The 20,850-nt window shown below is 36.9% G+C and overlaps 2 protein-coding genes across 4 annotated transcripts in view; both read left to right on the top strand.

Annotated features, from left to right (window-relative positions):
* LOC118042875 (uncharacterized) overlaps window positions 1-20,850 on the top strand; it is a 91,066-nt gene that overhangs the window by 24,537 nt on the left and 45,679 nt on the right. The gene's annotated exons all lie outside the window — the stretch shown is intronic.
* Window positions 1,301-4,893, top strand: LOC118062740 (protein WVD2-like 7). 3 transcript variants are annotated; one of them, XM_035076576.2, is made up of 9 exons: window positions 1,301-1,594; window positions 2,061-2,648; window positions 2,728-3,093; window positions 3,205-3,260; window positions 3,353-3,427; window positions 3,909-3,984; window positions 4,100-4,162; window positions 4,313-4,423; window positions 4,517-4,893. In XM_035076576.2, the coding sequence occupies exons 1-9, from the start codon at window positions 1,526-1,528 to the stop codon at window positions 4,727-4,729; spliced, it is 1,617 nt and encodes a 538-aa protein (XP_034932467.1). In that variant the 5' UTR covers window positions 1,301-1,525; the 3' UTR covers window positions 4,730-4,893. The 3 variants fall into 3 exon arrangements, with proteins under 3 accessions (XP_034932467.1, XP_034932466.1, XP_034932465.1); XM_035076575.2 differs by having other exon boundaries at window positions 3,906-3,984; XM_035076574.2 differs by having other exon boundaries at window positions 1,315-1,594; window positions 3,882-3,984.

The raw sequence follows: 20,850 nt of genomic DNA, 5'->3' as shown, positions 1-20,850 counted from the left end.
AAGAGCTCTAAGGGCAATTTTTTTTTTAAATCATTTAAATGATTGAAATAATTTCTATAATACTTAACGTTTAATTCAGATTATATAATTGTCTTTGATGAAGTGAGAGATGACGATGTTGTCTGTTTATCAAGAGATACGTCGTAACGTAAATAAATGACCAAAATTCCAAGCAATTGCTTAACTTGGAGCAGCAAAATAGAATGTTCTTCTTTCTAGCCATTTTTGCACCATTTCTAAAACCCTACTGTATTGTAACGAAGAATTGACAGGTAAAGAATGTTTTTGGCAGTGTGGTAGCGGTTGCTTTTTAAATAGCTTTTCGTGCCGAAATACATGCTAATAATGTTTTTTTATTTTTTAAAAATCATTTTTAACATCAGCACATTAAAACGATCTAAAAAGTACAAACCGAACTCAATTTTAGCAAAAAAAAAAATAATCAAAATTTCAGCAAACACAGGTTCAAACTCACTACCAAACAATCTCAAAGACGACATGGCCTATCATATTTTGGATGGCAAAACTGGGCTCATCATGGCGTTTTTATTTTTGAGATAATTTTTGTAGTTATGAATTGAAAAAAATTGATTTTAAAAAAATATGGTTAATTGGATTTAGTTGGATTTAAATACATGTTTGGTAAAAAATATGATTGAGATTTATGAAAGCAAAAAACATGTATAAAATATTTGATAGTTATGTTGTTGTAGTTGTTTTTTTATTTAAAAATGTATTAAATTAATTTTTTTATTAGTGCATTAAAATAATTTGAAAACACCAAAAAAATATTAATTTTAAGCAAAGAAAAAAATAAAAAAAAATTAATTTTTTTCAAGAATGTTTTTGAAACACAAAAAATAAATAAGATTTTAATAAAACCCAAATATAAAAACTGTATTTCAAACTTAATTTTTTAATAAATCTTACACTATAAAACATAATTGAATATATTACCAAATATTTTATTATATTTTTTGCACCGTATACACAAAAACTGAAAGTAAATAAACGCACCCTGATTAGTCGTCGATGACAAAATTTACACTCTCCCATCCCGCATAGCAGGGCTGCTCGATTGTTTTCCATTTTCCTTCAATTCCTTAACATCCTAAGAGACCAAACCTAGAGCATAGAGCCTACTTGTTGTCCCTCAAATTCAAACTAGCCATGTTTGAGGACGTTGAAGCCTTCAATGTGGGCCCCACACCATGTTGTTGGGAAATAAAAGATTCTTACCGTTTCTAATTTCCATACATGGTTTTAGGAGACCCCACAGGAGACAATAATAAAAGAAGGGTGCTCCGAGCTTTTTTCTTTTTTTCTCGTTTGGATGCTGCCTGTGCCTGCTTTTTCACGGCATGCATGGACCCAGTATTGTTGACCTTTTCCATTTGAAATTCAAATTCAAACGGTTTACTTGGGAGGGGACTGGACTACATAAACACTGGTAAGGTAGTACATAACTACATATAGATACAAAACCAAGGAGATCAAGAGTTTGGATCATTTCGAGGTTTCACCGATGGGGGACACAACTTGTGTCATGCAACCATTCTCTTACGCCGCAGGCATTTCTAATGACGCCAAAGAGGTCAGTTCATCGAACTGCATTCTGCATTCTGCATTCTGCACTTGCTATGTTTTTGCAATAATTGGCTACTAATTAGTTATTGAAAATAAGTGATGGGTTAGTGATTTCTGTCTCCTTTTGCTACCAACACCACCACTAAGGTTTCAGCTTTTGAAGTTAGTAGTAATTCTCCTTTTTATTTGCCCCAAGTTGAAAACTCATGGGAAGAAATGAAAATCAAGTGAAAATCTGGTTACCAGTTACCACAGTATTGCTTTAAGCACTGAATGAAACTGAAAAGTATAATCTTTTCGACTTCCAGTTCAGTTTTTCTGCAAAGGGTTTCTTCAAAAAGACTCTCTTACACTCTTGTCGTATAGCTTCATCATTGTTTGTTTCTGTGTTCTGATGGGATACATCCTGATGATCTTCATACTATAGAAAAACTTGGTTTACAGAATTCATGAAAATGAACTTTTTGCAACAGGGGAACCCAATTCATGCGCTTGGACAGTCGATCTCGTTTGGGAGGTTCATGTCAGATTCCTTATCTTGGGAGAAGTGGTCAAGCTTCTCTCATAACCGATATGTTGAAGAGGCTGAGAAATTCTCAAGACCTGGTTCAGTTGCGCAGAAAAAGGCTTTCTTTGAAGCACATTATAGGAATCTTGCTGCAAGAAAGGCAGCAGCTTTGCTAGAGCAAGCAAATGCAGAAGCAAACAATGAGGAGGAGCCTGAAAATGAGGTTGGAATTCCTGATAAGACAACCCAAGATTCACTAACAGTGGCCACAAACTCCCAGGAAGCTGGTGATCGGGAAGAGGCACATGTCCAACAAGTAAATTCTGAAGCAAGTTTTGTTGCCGATGACAATACTCGCACCTCTAATGTTGACATGGAAAGATCTGAAAGCAGCAATGTGGAAGAAGTTGAACCATCGGCTGAAAACGAGATTCTTGTGGAGAATTGTGTTAAGATCGAGACTTTAAACCAGATTGTGAATGTCGATAACAAGGAGGTGGTTAAGGAAATGGAGCTTAGTGTATCAAAACAAATGGAGAAACCTCTATTAAAGGTAATGACATCGTGTAGACAGCTCAATTTTTTATGTTCAAATTTCTGGTCGTTAACTGAATTCCTTTGCTCGTTAGCAGGATTTCATGTCTTGTAAAGATGATGCTGCATCAATGAGCAAGAAGAAACCAGCAGTCTCTTCCTCTAAGTCATCGATTTATGATAAAGCCTCTAAGCTGCCATCCACTCCAGCTAAACCTGCACCTTCAGTTCGTGCGAAAAAAGAAAACACTGCTACTCCAATCAGCAAGAAGTCTGCATTAGAGTCAGTGGAAAGAAGAAAACCAACTCCAAAATCAACTCATAAGTCGATGAACTTCACTCCTGCCAGAGAATTCAATAAAATCACTTCATCAATTATCAGGAAGATTGATAATTCTAGAGTTGGTTCTCATTCCAAGTCATCTAAAGATTGCCCAACTCCTTCAAGAACTCCAATGATGATGGTGCGTATCTCTTTGTCCCGCTACTTCTGAATTACACTCCGTTTCCCGAGTGACTCTTAACTTGGAATAACCAATCATGCATCCTAAAATGAGGTTCGTTTTTTAATTCAGGGGTCTATTGCGGAATCAAAGCATCCTTTAGCCACCCCTCAGTCAGAAAAAAGAAGGTATCTTGTGAAACTCCGTTAGAATGACAAGAAAACTGGTGGTTTTTAATATCTAACCAGTTATTTATACTTGTGCTACTTACAAATTGCAGGGCAAAAACACCTCTTCACCCCTCGACATCAGGAAGCAAAACAGTTCGCTCAAAATGGCATTTCCTCCCAAAAGAGTAATAAGTTTGATACACCAACACAAACACATTACATATTTAGTTAATTTTACATATGATGTTGGCTACAGGTAACCTATTTCTATGAGGAAATATATTCAAGTACCTGCATATGATGCAAGGAATAGAACACAAGAGAAAAAGCCATTTGCTTTGATGATGTCTTTCCATACCATATACAGCATCAATACAGCTTACTATATAGTTCAGTCTACTTATTTCAGACTTCCAGTCTTGGGAAAGAACCGCAGTGTCCAGTTCATGTATCTACAGCATCATTAGTTAGCTAAGAGGGGTTTCAATTTCGGCAGGCAATTTTACCAGTGTCGAAATTAAAACCCCTCTTAGCTAACTAATGATGCTGTAGATAATTCAAATATTCTGCAGTCACCCAAGTTGCATCAATTGCATAGAAGAAATTTGAGCACATCTGATTATTGTTTTTTCATGTCAGTTGTTCAATGTTTATGACTTCCAGCAGAAACAGATCACAGTCCCCAAGTGCATCTATACCCTTCAGCTTCAGGACTGAAGAAAGAGCTGCAAGAAGAAAGGAGGCAAGTAGAAAAACTATGAATATTTTGTTTTTTGAAGAAATTATTGTGCTTCTCTGGCCCATAATATTTGTTGTGGTTAACCCTTCACTCATTTTTGTCTCCTCTATGCTTTCAGAAGCTGGAAGAAAAATTCAACGCCTATCAGGCACAAAAAGTGCAGCTGCAAGTAACACTTAAGGTAAAATACCCCTTTTAACTTCCCAAGAAATTACCTAGGCCATATTTCTAAGAAATAACGCTGAGCAGGAAAACTGAGTCGAATAGAAAACGATTACTCAAATTTATAGTGATTAAGTTTCTTACATGACGTTCATTATATATTGAGCAGGAAAAAGCAGAAACAGAACTTAAAAGACTGCGACAAAGCCTTTGCTTCAAGGCCAGGCCGCTACCTGATTTTTATAAACAGAGAGTGGCACCGAACAATCAGATGGAAAAGGTAACACTTTCAGAATCCATTCTTAAATTCATATCCATAGCTTGCTGTGTTTCTCAAAAGGACTGAGTTTTCTTCTCCGTTTTCGGTTCACAGGTTCCACTGACTCATTCTGAATCACCTGAGCCTGGAAGAAAAATGACTCCCAGCAAGATACGGAGCGCCTCTCAACTTCCTCAATGGTCTTCACTCAAGAACAGTGGTTCCAAAGACGCAATGCAAAAGAAAAGTGATAACCCCCGTTCTCTAGCTTCACGACTCAAAGCAAGTCCTCATGAGAATACATCTCCAAATATTCAGCATGAATGATGCGGTGGAGTTGGTGATCTTGAGAAGGAAATGAGACTTCATTTCAAATCTAGCAAATTCATAAATGTGTGCAACGTACTCTGAGATTACAGAGATCCGATGGTGTAGATTTAGTGTGTACCTTAACTATTAATTGCATAAATGTAGGCCACGCTGAACCTAAATTTAAGCTTCAATTCAGATTCGTTAGGGGATACAACACCAAGATAATTATATCTAGATAGATTGTGAAAGACAGATTCGAGAATTAGCCTGTTGAGGGGATAGCAAGTGCAACACACAACCTTCACCAGTTCTTGTCATTTAGTATAGTTAAAAACGATAACCAATCACTCAATCAATAGCATCTCAAAAGTTGTGTAATCCTTCGAGTTAATCAGGCTTCATATTAAAAGTAGTTAATCAGGATGATGGTGTACAGAACTGGTAAAATTCTCAACAAGCTGCTTTTATCTACATGAATGTTCTAGTATTAGGAGCCATCTACAAATGTTCTAGTATTTATCGTTGTATATATTATTTTAAATAAAATAAATAGTAATAAAAAAATAAAAACTAAATATAAAAAATAAATAAATTAAATAGCTACTTTGAAAACTTAGAAGGTAAGGCATAAAAATCAAGGAGAAAAGAGAAAAAAAAAAAGAAAAAAAAAAAACTAGCAGCAAATTGATGGTATATTGGTCACACACATTTATCAATGATAGATGAGTTGCTAAAAGGATTCAAATACTATCCTGAAAACCATTGTTTAGTCGCCAAACACCACCACACACTCCTTTTAAGTGATTTGGAAACAACCCACATGCTAATGCAAGCAATGCAAGAATCAACAATTTTTTTTTATTAATATTTATATATTTTAAATGACCAAGTTAGCTCTAAGTAAAGTTGATATATGTATATAAATAACATTAATGAAACTATTAAAAAAGCCCTAGTCATGAGTAAAATAATTTTTTCTTGTAAAGATATATCACTAGTGGCGGAGCCACATAAGATATTAAATGGGCAATTGCCTCCTTTTTTTTTTTATTGTTTTGAATTATTTTTTTTAAGAATAGAAATTGATTTGGTTGTTTTGAATTAATTATATTATTTTTCACGAGATAAACAAACAAACATTTCAATTATTGTCAGTAAGTAAAGATTGATATTTGCAAAATTAAATGTTGGTTTTTTCTTAAAAAAAAAAAAGAAAAAAAACTATTTTTTTGTTTTTTAAAAATGATTTATCATGATAAATTTAAAACTATCAATCTTTATCTATATCTATGCATTATGTATAACATGCTATATGGTAATGGGTGTGAAATAGGTTTTGATGAATTAATGTGTATTTTATTATGAATTTCATATGGAAGATTTACAATTATTATGTAATTGAACTGAATTTTGTTATTATGAAAACTTAAAGAGAATAATTATAATGTAAGTTTTCTCATTTTAAAAATATTTTTAAATTAATTTTGCTTTATATGAGTTAGTATATTTGTTTCAAATTGATTTTTAACGCATATCTATATAATATAATACATGTTAATTAGTTTGCTCCTTTATTTAAAAGATTCTGGCTCCGCCACTATATCAGTCATTTAATTATATTTAAAAAATTCCTTAGAAATCATTTAACTAATTTTTTTTAATAGCATTTTAATCATTATATTGTGTCAAAAAATATATAAAAAAAATCGATTTACCCTAGTCAATTTAATAATATTAAATGGATCAAGAGAAAAAAACCAAATGATACCTAATTGCGAGTTCAAAGATTTTATAGTGGAAGGGCAAGTCCATCGTTATTCATATGAATAGTAATCTGTGTTTGCACAATAATTCCGCTAATTCCGCTAGGAGATAGTGTTTTTCAAAGTGTTTTATATATATATATATATATATTTTTTTTTTTTTTTCTGAGGAAGTATGTCTTGAAGTTGGATTGAGTGTCAACGAAACTGTAAAATCACATTTCAAAACGAAAAAAAAAATCTACATCTTGGTAAGCAGGCTAAAAGACCCAACAGAAAAGGGAGTCGGCCCATAATATTTTACTTTTTTGGAAAATGAGAAATGGGTCACGCGGGTTTAGAACCTCCTACCAAACTACGGGCTTGAGTGTTCCGATGCGAAGGCCCAGAAAGCAATAAGATAAATGGGCCAAAACCACGACGTGACCTTTATCCCGACCCCTGCCGCAGCTCCTTTCTGGCGAAGCTTCTGGGCTCATAATCATAGCTCTTTTGCTCTGTTATTATACCGAATCTCCATTTTGGTTATGAAAATATTTTGCAGAAATTTTCAATACAAGATATAAAAATTGTTTAACTAATAACTCAACTTGTACAAATTACAATTATTTAATTAGAAAAATGTTCAAGAAAGTTATGACAGACATCGATATTGACATTGGCATCATGGCTTCTCTGCCACCAAACACCAATCTTCATCTCCTTCAGCTAGCTCCACCTCATATCCCACGTCACAGTAGCTCATACCATCTTCTTCTTCTTCAACATTCTTGATATTAACACAATCACCAGTATAATTCTCATCGTCATCATCAACAAACTCTTGATGATCAATCTCATGTCCCGAATCATCAACTTCATCATCTGCATAGTCATGGTCACGAGTACTGGCCAAATGGTTCAACATCCCCGTGGCAGAAAACCCAGAAAGATTCGAGCCATGCCGGCCATTCACAACCCGCCAAGCAATAAACTGAGCATTGGAATTAGACAAAACATCTTGTGATTTTACCTTATGGGATCCTTTGGTTTTGTGCTTGGCCTTACAACATGGTTGCAGGTGACATCCTGAGCACCGTGGCTTACCGCATTTCCCTGTGAATTTGGAGTGGTTTGTGGGCTTTGATGAGACCTTGGTGAAGAATCCGGCTGTTGTGGGTGTATCAAACTTGTTGAATTTTATGTCTCCTCCAGGTTTAGGGTTCCATGGAGGTGGCAAGACTGCATAGGCCCTAACCATTCCATGTGGCCGCCCCTCTCTTCTCATCTTGCCTGCTTCCGATTGTGGGCTTGGAAAGATTTTTTTTTTTTAAAAAAAGAACAAAGAAAGAGTCTTGCTAATGAAGAACACGATACTATGGTTGTTTGGATTTATAGGAATTTGAGTCGGTGATGGAAAAAGCTTGGGGAGAAAGGTACCGTCAGGTGAGCCTTGGGAGCCAAGCTGCTAATAGTGATTGACAGCACATCTTAGCCGAAGAATGTCATCAAAGATTAAATTAAATTAAATAGGGAAATAAGCATGACACTTCCTTCCATTATAAGATATATTGACTTTTTATTTCTTTGGATCTTGTATTAGATATAAAGATTTTAATTCATGATCTATAATCATTTACTTAATTAATAAAATCTTTTAGTCTTTAATTTGGAGATTTTATTCTCATTTAGTTTATGCAGGGCAACGAAGATATAATTCATTGAAAAGTGATTAATAATATTAATGAGATAATTATATCCTATGGAGTTGGGAGATTAATTAATTATCCATTCTATCAAATACTAACTTGCAGCATGTTCTTCCAAATTCACTTAATAAAAATCTCTTAGACCCATTAATATTAAGATTTTTGAGACTGAGTTAAGAAAAAAAAAAATCTTGCTTAAAATTATGATCTTTCTTATATATCTGGTTATTATAGTTATTCAAATGATTATTTAACATTGGAGAAGGTAACTGGGCATCATTTTTCAATAGTTGTGGGTACTGCTTAATTTGTGAGTCTAGTAGAGGTGTGCTGTTGACAACAATACATCTGCATTAATAATTAGTATTTTTTACCCGCGTGATGTGTTATTGGGACATGTTTAAAATTTATTTTTATTTAATTTTATAATAATCAAAACAAATATTTATAAGTATTCAAATGACTTCAATTCTTGAGTAAAAAATGTATATTTTCAGTCAAAATTTCATTAAATATTGTTCATGTATTTTTTTCTTTTCTTTTCTTATTTTTTTACAAAAACATATCTTTTATAAAGCAATATTTTCTATATAAAAACTTACCACGATGTGAAAACAAGTTAAAATAAAAAATAAATAAAGCCTCAACAATTTGTATACAATTGTATGAAAAAAAAATAAAAGAATAATTAATTTTAGAAAGTTATATAAAAAATTGAAATAAAAATTTTAAAAATAGTTATATATTTTATTCTCATTAAATAATCATGTGCAATTTTTTAATAATTTGTGTAAGTTAAGTTTATATATAGTTATTCATAAATAATTGCTAATATTACCATAAAAGCTATCATTGTTTTTTTTTAAAAAACAAATAATGACAACTAGATGATTTTTTAATATCATATCAATATATAGCTTTATTTAAATATAATTTTATTCTATTTTTAAATAAAATAATTAATTAATAAAAGAGGCTTTGAGAAAAATTATTAATTCCCGAGCATGCCCGGGCTTACAAATGGGATAAGTCCAATCCTGCGTTATATTTTTTTTCAATGAGCCATACCATGCCCAGTTAAAATATAAACGAATGAATAAATAAATAAATAATATTTTTTTAAATTAAAATACGCATAAACTAAATAGCTATATTAATAAAAAAAAAATATATAAACAAATGAACAAACAATCATTTGTATAATAGATGACATTTCATTCATTTATATATTCTTCGGTATTCAAAAAACAAGGTTTAAGTTTTAGTATTTTTAAAATCTAATTTTTAATTTATTTTCATAATAAAAAAAAATCCAAAATACATATTGTAAAGCCAGTAACCTCATTTCCAACCTTAAATGCTCTTTATTTATCTTTAAAACTTAAAATCAAACTAAATATAAATTAACATTTTGGGCTCGGGTAATTTTTTTATATTATTAAAGACCAAAATGAACTCTTTTTTTTTTTTTTAATACAAACTTATTGATATCAAGATTTTTTTTGTGGATGACTAAATTCTTTTTCTCTCTTCGTCCTTTCGAGCAACTTTTTTATTTCTTCAATCAACATTCAAGGGTTAAAATATAAAAAAAAATAAAGTTGTAGGATAAAAAGTTCAAAAATAAAAAACAACAAGGACCAAAAATGAAAGAATAAAAGATTCCAGAGACCAAAATGAATTTTTTTAAAGAATGGTAGCAATCCTCATTAAATTGTGAAGAGAGCAACCATGCACGGGGAAACCTATACCTAGTTTAGTTTGTTACTTAATTAAGTAATTAATTAATTATAATATCCCACTGATTTGCTGTTTTTGTTTTAAGATTACAAGACGTTTTCTGTTAAAGATTTTTGCTTAAGAGTAGTGAAAGTGAAAACACCTAAAAATGGAAAAACTCATCTGTTCCCACAAGCATTCTTTACCTTGGTGCCTTGGGTTGGGTTTGGTAATAACTGCAACAGCCCCATAAACAACCTTATCACCAAACAGGGCCTTATATTGTTAACAATGGAACCATTCAGAACTGGGGCGATATGGGTCATGTTTCGGGACTGTTAGCTTATTTGCCATTGTGATAATTTACAATAGATAAAGGAAGGTTTATTCTTCAATTTCCCTTTTTTTTTTTTTTTTCAATTTCTCAGCGAACAAACAAACACACCCAGAAAAATCCAAATTTAAACCCAAAGAATAAACCTTCCTTCACCTATTTTCCTCATTTTCTTCCACCAAACAAATTGACACAAATTACAAGCAATGTTTAAGGCACAAATAGCATAATAAACAGACATATACACCACAAATTACTAGAAATGCAGATTAAAAATCCCATGCCGTTCAGATTATCAACAATAATATCCACACTAATTAAGTTTTGAACAACTAAAGAAAAAGGATGATAAAGGAGATTGACCTTGAAGGATGTGGATGACCTTGCTGGAATAGCTTGAGAATGAAATAAAAAAAAAAAACATTATATGTTAACTTAACAAAACTTGGCAAAAAGATTAAAAAAAAAAGGAATAAGAAAGAGATTCAACTGGTGTGGGGTCTTCTCCTTCCGTGAGGATGGTGTGAGGAAGGAAAAGAATGAGAGGGAGTAAGAGGAGAAATGAGTTGTAGAGAGAAGAAGATAAAAGTGTTCGCGCATTCTATTATGAAATTAAGGATTATAGTATTTTAATTTGGGGTTTTTTACTGACAAAGTTATTGTTAGATAGTTAAAATATTATTATTTTTTAAATTTTCATTATTGATTTCGCCAATAATCTTTAATTGAAATTTTCAATTTAATTGAAAAAATTCAGAAACTATTCTAATATCATTAACGACTGTTTTTCCTAGTAATTTCATCTGTAATGAACAACAATTAACAATATCATAGAAAAACGAACAGTTCCAAAGCACTTGAGAGAAAATATCGGTGAACATTAAAAATTAGTAATTCCGTGTGTAATAAACAATAATTAATAGTTCCATTAAGAAATGAGTTGTTCCAAAGCTCTTAGGGAAATAATGACAGACATTAATCATTGGTGATTCCATCTATAATAAGTAGTAATTGACAATGTCATTGAGAAATAAATAGTTTTAAAGCTTTCAGAAAAATACCAACAGACATTATTTGTTGGTGTATCTGTTGATATTTTATAGTCCATCGGTAAAAAAAATAAAATTATATGTCTAAATTGTATATATATTTCTTATCTATCAATCATGTAAATACTTAAAATCACAATACAACATAGTACAACAACACCAATTTTGCTTATAATAATAAAATCACAAAAAATAAATGTTTCATTGTCTTGTAATAATAAATTCACGTCATTGTGATTATATTAAAGTTAATTCCATCTAGAAATATTTCATTATAGTAATTTCATTACACATTCATGTTGTACAAATTAATAAGATTTTTTTTCTTCTTCAATTTCATCTTTATTATCATCATCTTCATCGCAATCTTCTACATTGGTTTCATCACTATCATTATTTTCATCGACTTTTATATGTCTACTAGTTCTCAAAACATCATTTAACTCCCCTACATCAACATCAACAAAAGTATTCTGAACGATGCAAGAATTTGAATTTTCTTCTATGTTGATAGACAAAGCAACTCAATATAGATCAACTAACTCATAAAGTTAGAAGACATCTCCCAAAGTTATTTCATTGTTACCATCTTGAAAAACTAGGACACAACATTTAGGTTTGGTTTTCATTATGGATAATCATTCTAACTGTTGTAACCCATTTTTGGGTCCCCGCAAAAAAATAAAATAAAATAAATAGCCAAAGAAGGTTAGAAAAATGACAAGAGGCAGAAGCGCTCGGAAAACGGTCAGAAAATTGGTCAAGGAGTATAAAGATACAAAGATTGGATTTTTGACAAAATATTCTTGAAGGATGAGAACCCTATTGAGAAGAAAATTTTGAATTTTTGAGGAGAGAAGCCCAAATTTGGATGTTTATGGGTTTAATTGATTTTTTATTGGATTTATAGGGGATTTGATTGCAAGAAAATTGATTTTTTAAGTCAATTTGGGCTTTAAATTGAAGAAATTAAAGTTCTGGGGCCAAATTATGATTTTTAGGAATTTATTAAGTCAAATCAGGGGCTTAATTGCATAAATATTGAAGTTTAATGGCCAATTAGGGGTTTAATTGTGAAAATCCGAAACCAGGGACCAATTTGGAAAAGGCGCAAAGATAGGGGGGCTGTTTGGAGTTGATTGAGGGGCCTAATTGAAGAAATTGGAAGTTTATTGATCAATTGAGGGCTAAATTGCATAATTTAGAGGCCAAGGACCAAAGTGGAAAAGGCGGCCAACTTGGCGGACAAGACCGAAATTGTCAGGGACGCAATTGAAAGGAACAAAAATAATTGGGGGACTGATGTGAACGTTGGCGCATTTCTGGCGCCAAATTTAATTGAAACGGCGCGTTTTCTCCAAAACGACGCCGTTTCATGCGTTTTAAAAAAAAAAAAAAGAAGAAGACCAAATGGTGCCGTTTTGAACGGCACTGTTTCTCTTCTTCTTCCCCCCCCGCAGGCGTAGCAGAGGAGAGGAAAACCGGGGTTTTTGTCCCCGCCTCTCTCCTCACGTGCCATGGCCCGACGCCCCACACTTTGGGACCCCCGAAGCCGAAGCCGATGGCCGATGGCCGACCACCCGCCGCGCCACCGAACCCGAGAGAAGCACCTTGGCAGCGGCGCCTGCCGACCGACCGACCAGCACGCCTTGTTCCCCCATGCATGCCCCGATATTGCCTATAAATAGAGAAGAAGCAGAATGAAAAAAAAAAAGGGAGGGGGGGACCCGAAAGAAAGAACCCGAGACAGTTAGAGAGAGAGAGAGACCGAAAGAGAGAGAAACCACAAAACTTACGAAACCGTGACTGAAAACCCATGGTTTGAAAAGCTTGGGATAGTTGAAACCGAGAGGGGACATCTAGAAGTTGAAGCAGAAGCGAGCGAACCGAAGGAGGTGGTCTCGGTCCACTTGGAAACCACCGTGAGCTAAGCCGCTGCCATCGCCGCCACCGCGGCCTCCGCCAGCAAGCCACCGTCACCGCCACGCCAGGTACGCCATCCTGACCCCCCTGCATTTTTTTGTTAGGCCGGCGTAGTTTGGCCTCCTGCATGCAGAATCGTTTCTGCATGCAGGAGGCATGGGGGGAAAAATAATTCCCCCCCCCCCGTTCATTTCTTTTTTGTTGGGCCAGACAGTGTCTGGCCCAATGACATGGGTCTGGGCCGGTCCGGCCGTTTGATGGAAATCGCAAAGGTAGAAGTTTTAAGCCCAGCTGTGCGAGCCTTAGTTCATTTTTGGGATCCAGAATACCGATGTTTCTCCTTTGGAAGCGTGGACTTGTGCCCCACGATTGAGGAATATGGATTGTTGACCGAGTTTCCGAATGACCTGTATCGGATTTATTCTCCTTTGAGATCCGACAAGATCATCCCTGAGCTGTCAAAACTGCTCAGAATCTCCAACTTGGAAAAGTTTCTGGAAAAGAATGGCACCGGTTTGAAATGGAGGATGCTAGAGTTGGAAAAGGAGTCAGAAGTAGAAAAGGAGAGATTGATTGCCTTAGGTATATTTGGCCTTGTGTTGTTCCCAAGTCAGACTGGTTTAGTAAGCTTGGAGGCCGCCGCTGCTTATGTGGAGTATGAGAACACACAGATCAATCCAGTGGTTGCTATCTTAGCCGAAACATTTTTGACACTTAACCATTGTAGAAAAGCTGGAAAAGGAGCAATGAGATGCTGCACGCAACTGTTGTATATTTGGATGGTGAGCCATATCGAAACAAAGAAACCTGTTTTCAATAATTTTTGGTGGTTCACTCAAAAACCCCTAAAGATTGTGGAAGAAGAAGAATGGGGAGATCTAGACAACCAGGGTTGGGTTGATAAATTGGAAGGATTACCTAATAGCGATTTTAAATGGAGAGCACCATGGGTAACAACAACGAAGGTCCTAATGAGTTGTGGACAAAGGCATTGGGTACCATTGGTGGGGATTACGGGTTATGTGAGTTATGCTCCGACTTTAGTGGTAAGACAATTCGGGGGCATACAGTTTGTTCCCAGAACTATGGGAATTGCTCAATTCTTTGGTCTGTTCAAAGATCCCATGGCAAAAGAAGTTTTGGAGATCATCAAGCAAGATTGGAAGCATCTAGTGTTGGTGGAAATAGAAGGTTTGAGAGATCCAAGTGTGAGCGAAGGATATGTAAAATGGAGAGCCTCAGCTGCTTCAGCCATGCCTTGCGCTATAGAGGAGCCTATTAAGGGAAAAGAGGTTAATATTGAAGATGATTTAGCTGCTTCAGCCATGCCTCGTGTAGAAGTCAAATCTCCTCAAACCATAGAGGAACCCCTCAAAAGAAAGAGGGTTAACGGTGAATTGAGAAGGCAAGTGGACAAACTAAGGATAGAGTTGAGCAAGAGCAGAAAGGACAAGGCGACGTTGGAAGGAATGATGCTAGAAGATGATAAAAGGAGAACATTTCTAGATGAGCAAATACAGTCTAGAGATGCGAAAATAACCAAGCTTGAGTTAAAGTTGGTTGAGGAGAAGATTGCTAGGGAAAGGAGTGAGAAGGAGCTTAAAGGGTTGAGTTTGGATTGGATGCAAAGTTGTTCTGAACTTGAAGCAATGGAGATGGACTTTAGCGATTGCCAAGAAAGTGCAAAATATTACCAAGAAAAATTTGTGCAAGTGCAATTCGAACTAATGGATAGGATTAAGAGGTATAAGGATTTGAATAAGAAATATATAGAGTTGGAAAGCAAAAGGGGGAGGATTCGAGGATGATAAAGCGGAGTTAACAGCCAAGAGGAGTGAGATAAAAAGTTGCAAGGATAAAGCTCGATAAAGAACGCGAAAAAGTCGAAGTATTTGGACGAGAAGCTAGTAGCAACGGAAAAGCACAAGGATCGAATCGACGCCAACAACATTGCTTTGAACAGAACAAACATGTTGCTCATAAGAAAAAATGACCAAAACCGATGAGCAAATGGATGAAGCTGCTGCACATGCTCGAATTATTAGAATCAATGCACGGAATGTGGGAGGAGACATCATTCGCTATCGCCGAAGCCTAGCCGAAACCGATGCCTTTTTAGGGAAGATTGAGAACCGCGGCTTTGCTTTCTTACCTTTGGCTAAGGAGTTTATGGAGGAAAGAGATTAGCATGTTGTATTTTTTTAAAAAAAATGTATTTTTTATCCAAGCATTAATGAAAAGGGCGTTGACCCATCTTCTTATGCAAAATCTGTCTCTTGGTGAACATGATTCTAGCAAAACGACTCGAAAGGCAGAAACTTCTATCAAAGCAAATGTGACAAGAGAATGCTTATAATGGGATGGTTATTTTTCGTTCACAATAAAACATGCATGCATCCATCACAATCATACATTTTCTCATACATCTATGCATGCATCTCCAGATCGTGAAACATAGGTCCCACATCCAGAGTCCACCAAACCCGGTCCAGATCAAGAATGGAAAACGAAGAAAGAGCTCAGTTAGAGTCACACTACCAGACCGAGTTGGAATCCGTGAAAAATGAAGTTTCCCGGTTGACCAATCTGCTTGAGCAACTTTTAAAAAGCCAAGAATGGGGAGGGAACATCTACCCAACCACCTATAGGAGCACCGTCGGCCCCTGTCCCGGGGGTATCTCAGAACATGGGGGCAGATTCAGCAACGGGGCAGCACTTTACACCTGTTATTCCCATTCAGCCCCCTCAAGCTCATATCACTGTAGATTTAACAGCCGAGGGGCCTTCCGATAATAGGTCCACGGGTTTTGTGAATGATGACAAGATATCAGCATTAGAAGAAAAGGTTAAGAGCAGTCGAGGGAAATGATTGGTTTGACCCCCTGCGAACGTCGGAAATATGCTTGGTACCTAACCTCACGGTACCAAAAGATTTTAGGATACCAGAGTTTATAAGGTATACTGGGTTGGAATGCCCAAACACTCACCTTTCGATCTTATTGCAACAAGATGGCTGAAGTAATTCATGACGATAAGTTAATGATCTACTTTTTCCAAGACAGTCTATCGGGATCTGCGCTAAGTTGGTACATGAGGCTGGATAATGTCAAGATTAAGAAATGGAAGGATTTAGTGGAGGCTTTCCTAAAGCAATACAAGTTCAATTTGGAAATTGCTCCAGATCGAACGAGCCTCATGTCGATGGAAAAGAGAAGCCAAGAGTCAGTGAGGGCTTATGCACAAAGATGGAGGGACGAGGCCACGCACGTGCAACCCCCTTTGATAGAAACGGAGATGGTGACTTTGTTCGCCAATACATTCAAGGCACCTTACTATGAGCATTTAATGGGTAGCTCATCTCAACATTTCTATGATGTTGTACGTGTGGCGGAAAGAATCGAGCAAGGAATTAAAGCAGGGCGCATAGCAGAGCCTTTAGAAAAGAAAGGTTTTATGGGAAGGAAAAGAGAAGGGGACGTTAACAATTTGGAAGGCGGATATAAAGGCAAGAAAGTAAATTTCCACAGCCCACAAGCACCTACCTCTCAATCCCCACGCATAAACTTTAACCAATCTTTTTCACCTAACCGAACAAATAACCAACCAAACTATCAAAATCACTACCAAAGACCCCACTCAGGATACACCTCAGAACAATTGCCACCATTACCCATGCCTTTGAAGGACATGTATGCCAAACTTTTAAGCATTGGGCAAGTAGCTCCTATCCCTACACTACCGCTACAACCACCATTCCCAATTTGGTACAAGCCCGATTTGACTTGCGAGTACCACGGGGGTAATCCTGGGCATGGGATTGAAACCTGCTATGCATTCAAGAAGAGGTTATTGGAGCTTATTAAGTTAGGATGGGTATCCTTCGAAGACAAGCCCAATGTTAATTCAAACCCATTGCCTAAACATGTTCCAAACAGTGGCGGAATAGGCATGATCGAAGTGGGAAATCAATGCAAGGTGTTGAAGGTGCCGATGAAAAGGTTGTACGACATGTTAGTACAATCAGGATTTCTAGCGGTGAAGGAGGTAAGCCAATTGGAGAGGGGGGACTACTGTGAGTTCCATGGAAGAGAAGGACATCACATTGAGGATTGCACCGAGTTTTGCGAAAAGATTGCTAAAATGTTGAGGATGGGACAATTAAGGATTGAACCAATGGAGAGCAGGTGTGAAGTAAGTATGACGGAAGGTCAAGATCAGATGGCAGGAGTTTGCAGGGTTCAACAGACTGCTAACGGGCCCCCAAGGCTGATCTTGGTTAAACCGTCCTGCACAAAAGAGAATCACAATGCCATGCCGTACAATTATGGGTATGCCTCCAACGTTCGAGCTCCTCTTCCTTTGTTCCAGACGGAGATAAGTGGTTTGACCAGAAGTGGTCGTTGCTTTACGCCTGAAGAATGGAGGAAGGAAAAGGGTAAAGAAGTGGTAGATCTGGACAAAGCACCAGAAGTTAATAAGCCAGTAACGGAAGAGGAATCAAATGAATTTTTGAAGTTGATCAAGCATAGCGAATATTGCATAGTGGATTCAACTAAAAAAGACTCCAGCTCGGATCTCCCTTATGTCCTTGATACTCAGCTCTGAGCCGCATCGGAATGCCTTGCAAAAGGTATTAAATGAGGCATATGTACCTCAGGACATTGAGCATAAAACTATGGAGCATTTAGTGGGGAGGATCCATGCAACTGATTACCTCTACTTCACGGCTGATGAGCTTGATGCTGAAGGTACCGGACACAACAAGCCTTTATACATCACGGTTAGGTGCAAAGACTGCCTCGTAGGGAAGGTGCTCGTCGATAATGGCTCGGCCCTGAACGTATTGCCAAAGCACATTTTAGAAGAAATGCCGATTGATGAATCTCATATGAAGCCAAGTACTATGATGGCTAGAGCATATGATGGCTCACCTAGGCCAATACTTGGGACTTTAGAAGTGGAGCTATATGTGGGACCGCAGATGTTCCTAGTGACACTTCAGGTTATGGATATTCACCCTTCCTATAGTATGTTGTTGGGAAGACCTTGGATCCACGCAGCGGGGGCAGTAGCTTCATCATTACACCAATGTTTGAAGTACATCATGAATGGGATGTTAGTAACCGTCAGGGCTGAGGAGGCAATAGCCATGACAAAGAATGTGGCTGTGCCTTTCATCGAAGCGGAGGATTGCAAGGATAACAATATCCATGCTTTTGAGATCGTGAACACTGACTGGGTAGCAGAAAACACCGTGTTAAGAAGACCAAGGATCTCAGAAGCAGCCAGGATGGCAAGTCTATGTTTCTTGAACCGTGGGGTCCCACGTCGATATAACCTCGCTTGCGGAATACCAGAAGGGGTTAATCCGACAAGGAAGAGAAAGGCTGATCAAAGATTTGGGCTAGGATATCAACCTAACCAAGAAGATTATCGTTGGGCTGCTGATCGGAGAAGGACAAGAAGGATGGCTAGAATTAAAGGAAGAGATCTTGAAGAAGAACAGCTGGAAATCCCTCCCCTTAGCGTATCATTCCCAAGAGCTGCATACATAATGCAACATGATAAGGGAGCTGAAAGCCTGGGTCTAGAGCTGGCAAATATGAGCATAAACACCTTGGAGGGGAAGGAGAAGGAAAAAGGTGATGCGAAAGAAATAGCCGGAAAAGAAGATGAAGTGCTGCCACAACTGACTATCCATACACTAGAAGAAGTCTCCGCCAAGACCTGTGTGCGCAAGCTGGCTCCAGGCGAAAAGTTTCAGAATTGGGTGACACAAGAAGCTCCAGTGGTTTTCAAAATGTAAACCAACCTTTGTTTGCCTTAGAATGTTTTTGTCATTTGCTTATGCTTGCTTTATTTTCTCTAGTTGACAATCGAGGCTCATGATGTCAGCTAGATTCTATGTTTGTCATGGAGCCCACCTTTTCCCTTTGAATAAATGTGAGATCATGCACTTTTTTCAAAAATTGATTATTTATATATGCATTTACACCAAGCACTTCCCGCTTTCAGGAATCCTGAAAGCGGATCTCCTACAACATCACATACATCTAGCATCAAGAATAAATGGCCAAACTTGAACGAGCATGTAATATCTATGGAAGAAGAAGAGTGGGATGAAAGCAATATCAGTGAATTCACCAGGCTAGTAGAACAACAGGAACAGACTTGGAAGCCTGCCACCGAGGAACTCGAAACTATCAATGTGGGCAATGGTCAGCTCAGGAAAGAGTTAAAAAATAGGTACCTTAATTACTTCTGAACAAAGGATAAAACTGATCACCCTATTACAAGAATATTCGGATGTCTTTGCTTGGTCATATGAAGATATGCTCCGGTTTGGATACAAGTATTGTAGAACACAAGATACCGTTGGAAGAAGGGTATAAGCCAGTCAAAGCAGAAACTGAGGAGGGCCCACCGGACGTCTGGATCAAGGTCAAGGCAGAACTCGAAAAGCAATGGGATGCTGGCTTTTCTAGAGTAGTTAGATATCCGCAATGGGTATCTAACATTGTTGTGGTGCCTAAGAAGGAAGGGAAGATTAGAGTTTGTGTAGATTTTCGGAATTTGAATAGAGCTAGTCCTAAGGATGATTTTCCTCTACCACACATAGATGTTTTTAGTGGATAACGCTGCCCGAAGTTCCACTTATTCCTTTATGGACGGTTTTTCAGGATACAATCAGATAAAAATGGCTCCAGAGGATAAGGCGAAAACAACTTTCGTCACACCTTGGGGGGACCCTACTGCTACAAGGGTCATGCCATTTGGGTTAAAGAACGCAGGTGCAACATATCAAAGAGCAATGTGTGACTCTATTCCACGACATGATGCCATAAAGAAATTGAGGTGTATGTAGATGATATGATTGCAAGTCTAAAAAAGGACAGGATCATGTGGAAGTTTTGAGGAAGTTATTTGAGAGGTTGAGGAAGTATGAACTAAGGCTTAATCCTGCAAAATGTTCATTCGAGTTAAGTCGGGCAAGCTGTTAGGATTTGTGGTAAGCGATAGAGGTATAGAGGTGGATCCAGACAAAGTAAGGGCCATTTCAAGCTATGTCATCCCCTAAGACGGAGAAAGAAGTAAGAGGATTCTTAGGAAGGTTGAATTACATTGCTCGATTTATAGCTCAGCTAACAACAACATGCGAGCCTATATTCCGACTACTAAGGAAAAAGAACCCTGGAACCTGGAATCAGGAGTGTGAGGAGGCGTTCAATAAAATCAAGCATTATTTACAAAATCCACCTCTACTGGTGCCTCCTGTATCAGGGAAAACCTCTAGTATTATATCTAACCGTAACTGAAGTAGCCATGGGATGTGTATTGGGTCAGCATGATGAACCGGAAGGAAGGAAAGAGCTATTTATTACTTGAGTAAGAAATTCACTGAATGTGAGTCCAGATACACGGAGATAGAAAAGTTGTGTTGTGCATTGGTGTGGGCGGCAAAGAGGTTGCGACATTACATGTTATACTATACCACTTGGTTGATTTCAAAATTGGATCCCCTGAGGTATATTTGTAATAAGCCTTTTCTCTCAAGTCGAATTGCAAGGTGGCAGGTTTTATTAGCAGAATATGACATAGTGTACATGACAAGGAAAGCCGTAAAAGGGAGTGCCATTGCAGACCATTTGGCCGATAATGC

Source organism: Populus alba, chromosome 1, assembly GCF_005239225.2.
Source record: "Populus alba chromosome 1, ASM523922v2, whole genome shotgun sequence".
Taxonomy (NCBI): domain Eukaryota; kingdom Viridiplantae; phylum Streptophyta; class Magnoliopsida; order Malpighiales; family Salicaceae; genus Populus; species Populus alba.
The sequence above is the reverse complement of the archived record's forward strand: the minus strand, read 5'-3'. Positions and strand labels throughout refer to the sequence as shown.

Bases quoted from the DNA above. Each gene is read 5' to 3' on its own strand.
- LOC118062740 (XM_035076574.2), top strand. From the start codon at position 1,526: ATGGGGGACACAACTTGTGTCATGCAACCATTCTCTTACGCCGCAGGC. The intron at 1,595-2,060 runs GTCAGTTCATCG...TTTTTGCAACAG, and splicing joins TTTCTAATGACGCCAAAGAG to GGGAACCCAATTCATGCGCT. The intron at 3,428-3,881 runs GTAATAAGTTTG...TTTTCATGTCAG, and splicing joins TGGCATTTCCTCCCAAAAGA to TTGTTCAATGTTTATGACTT.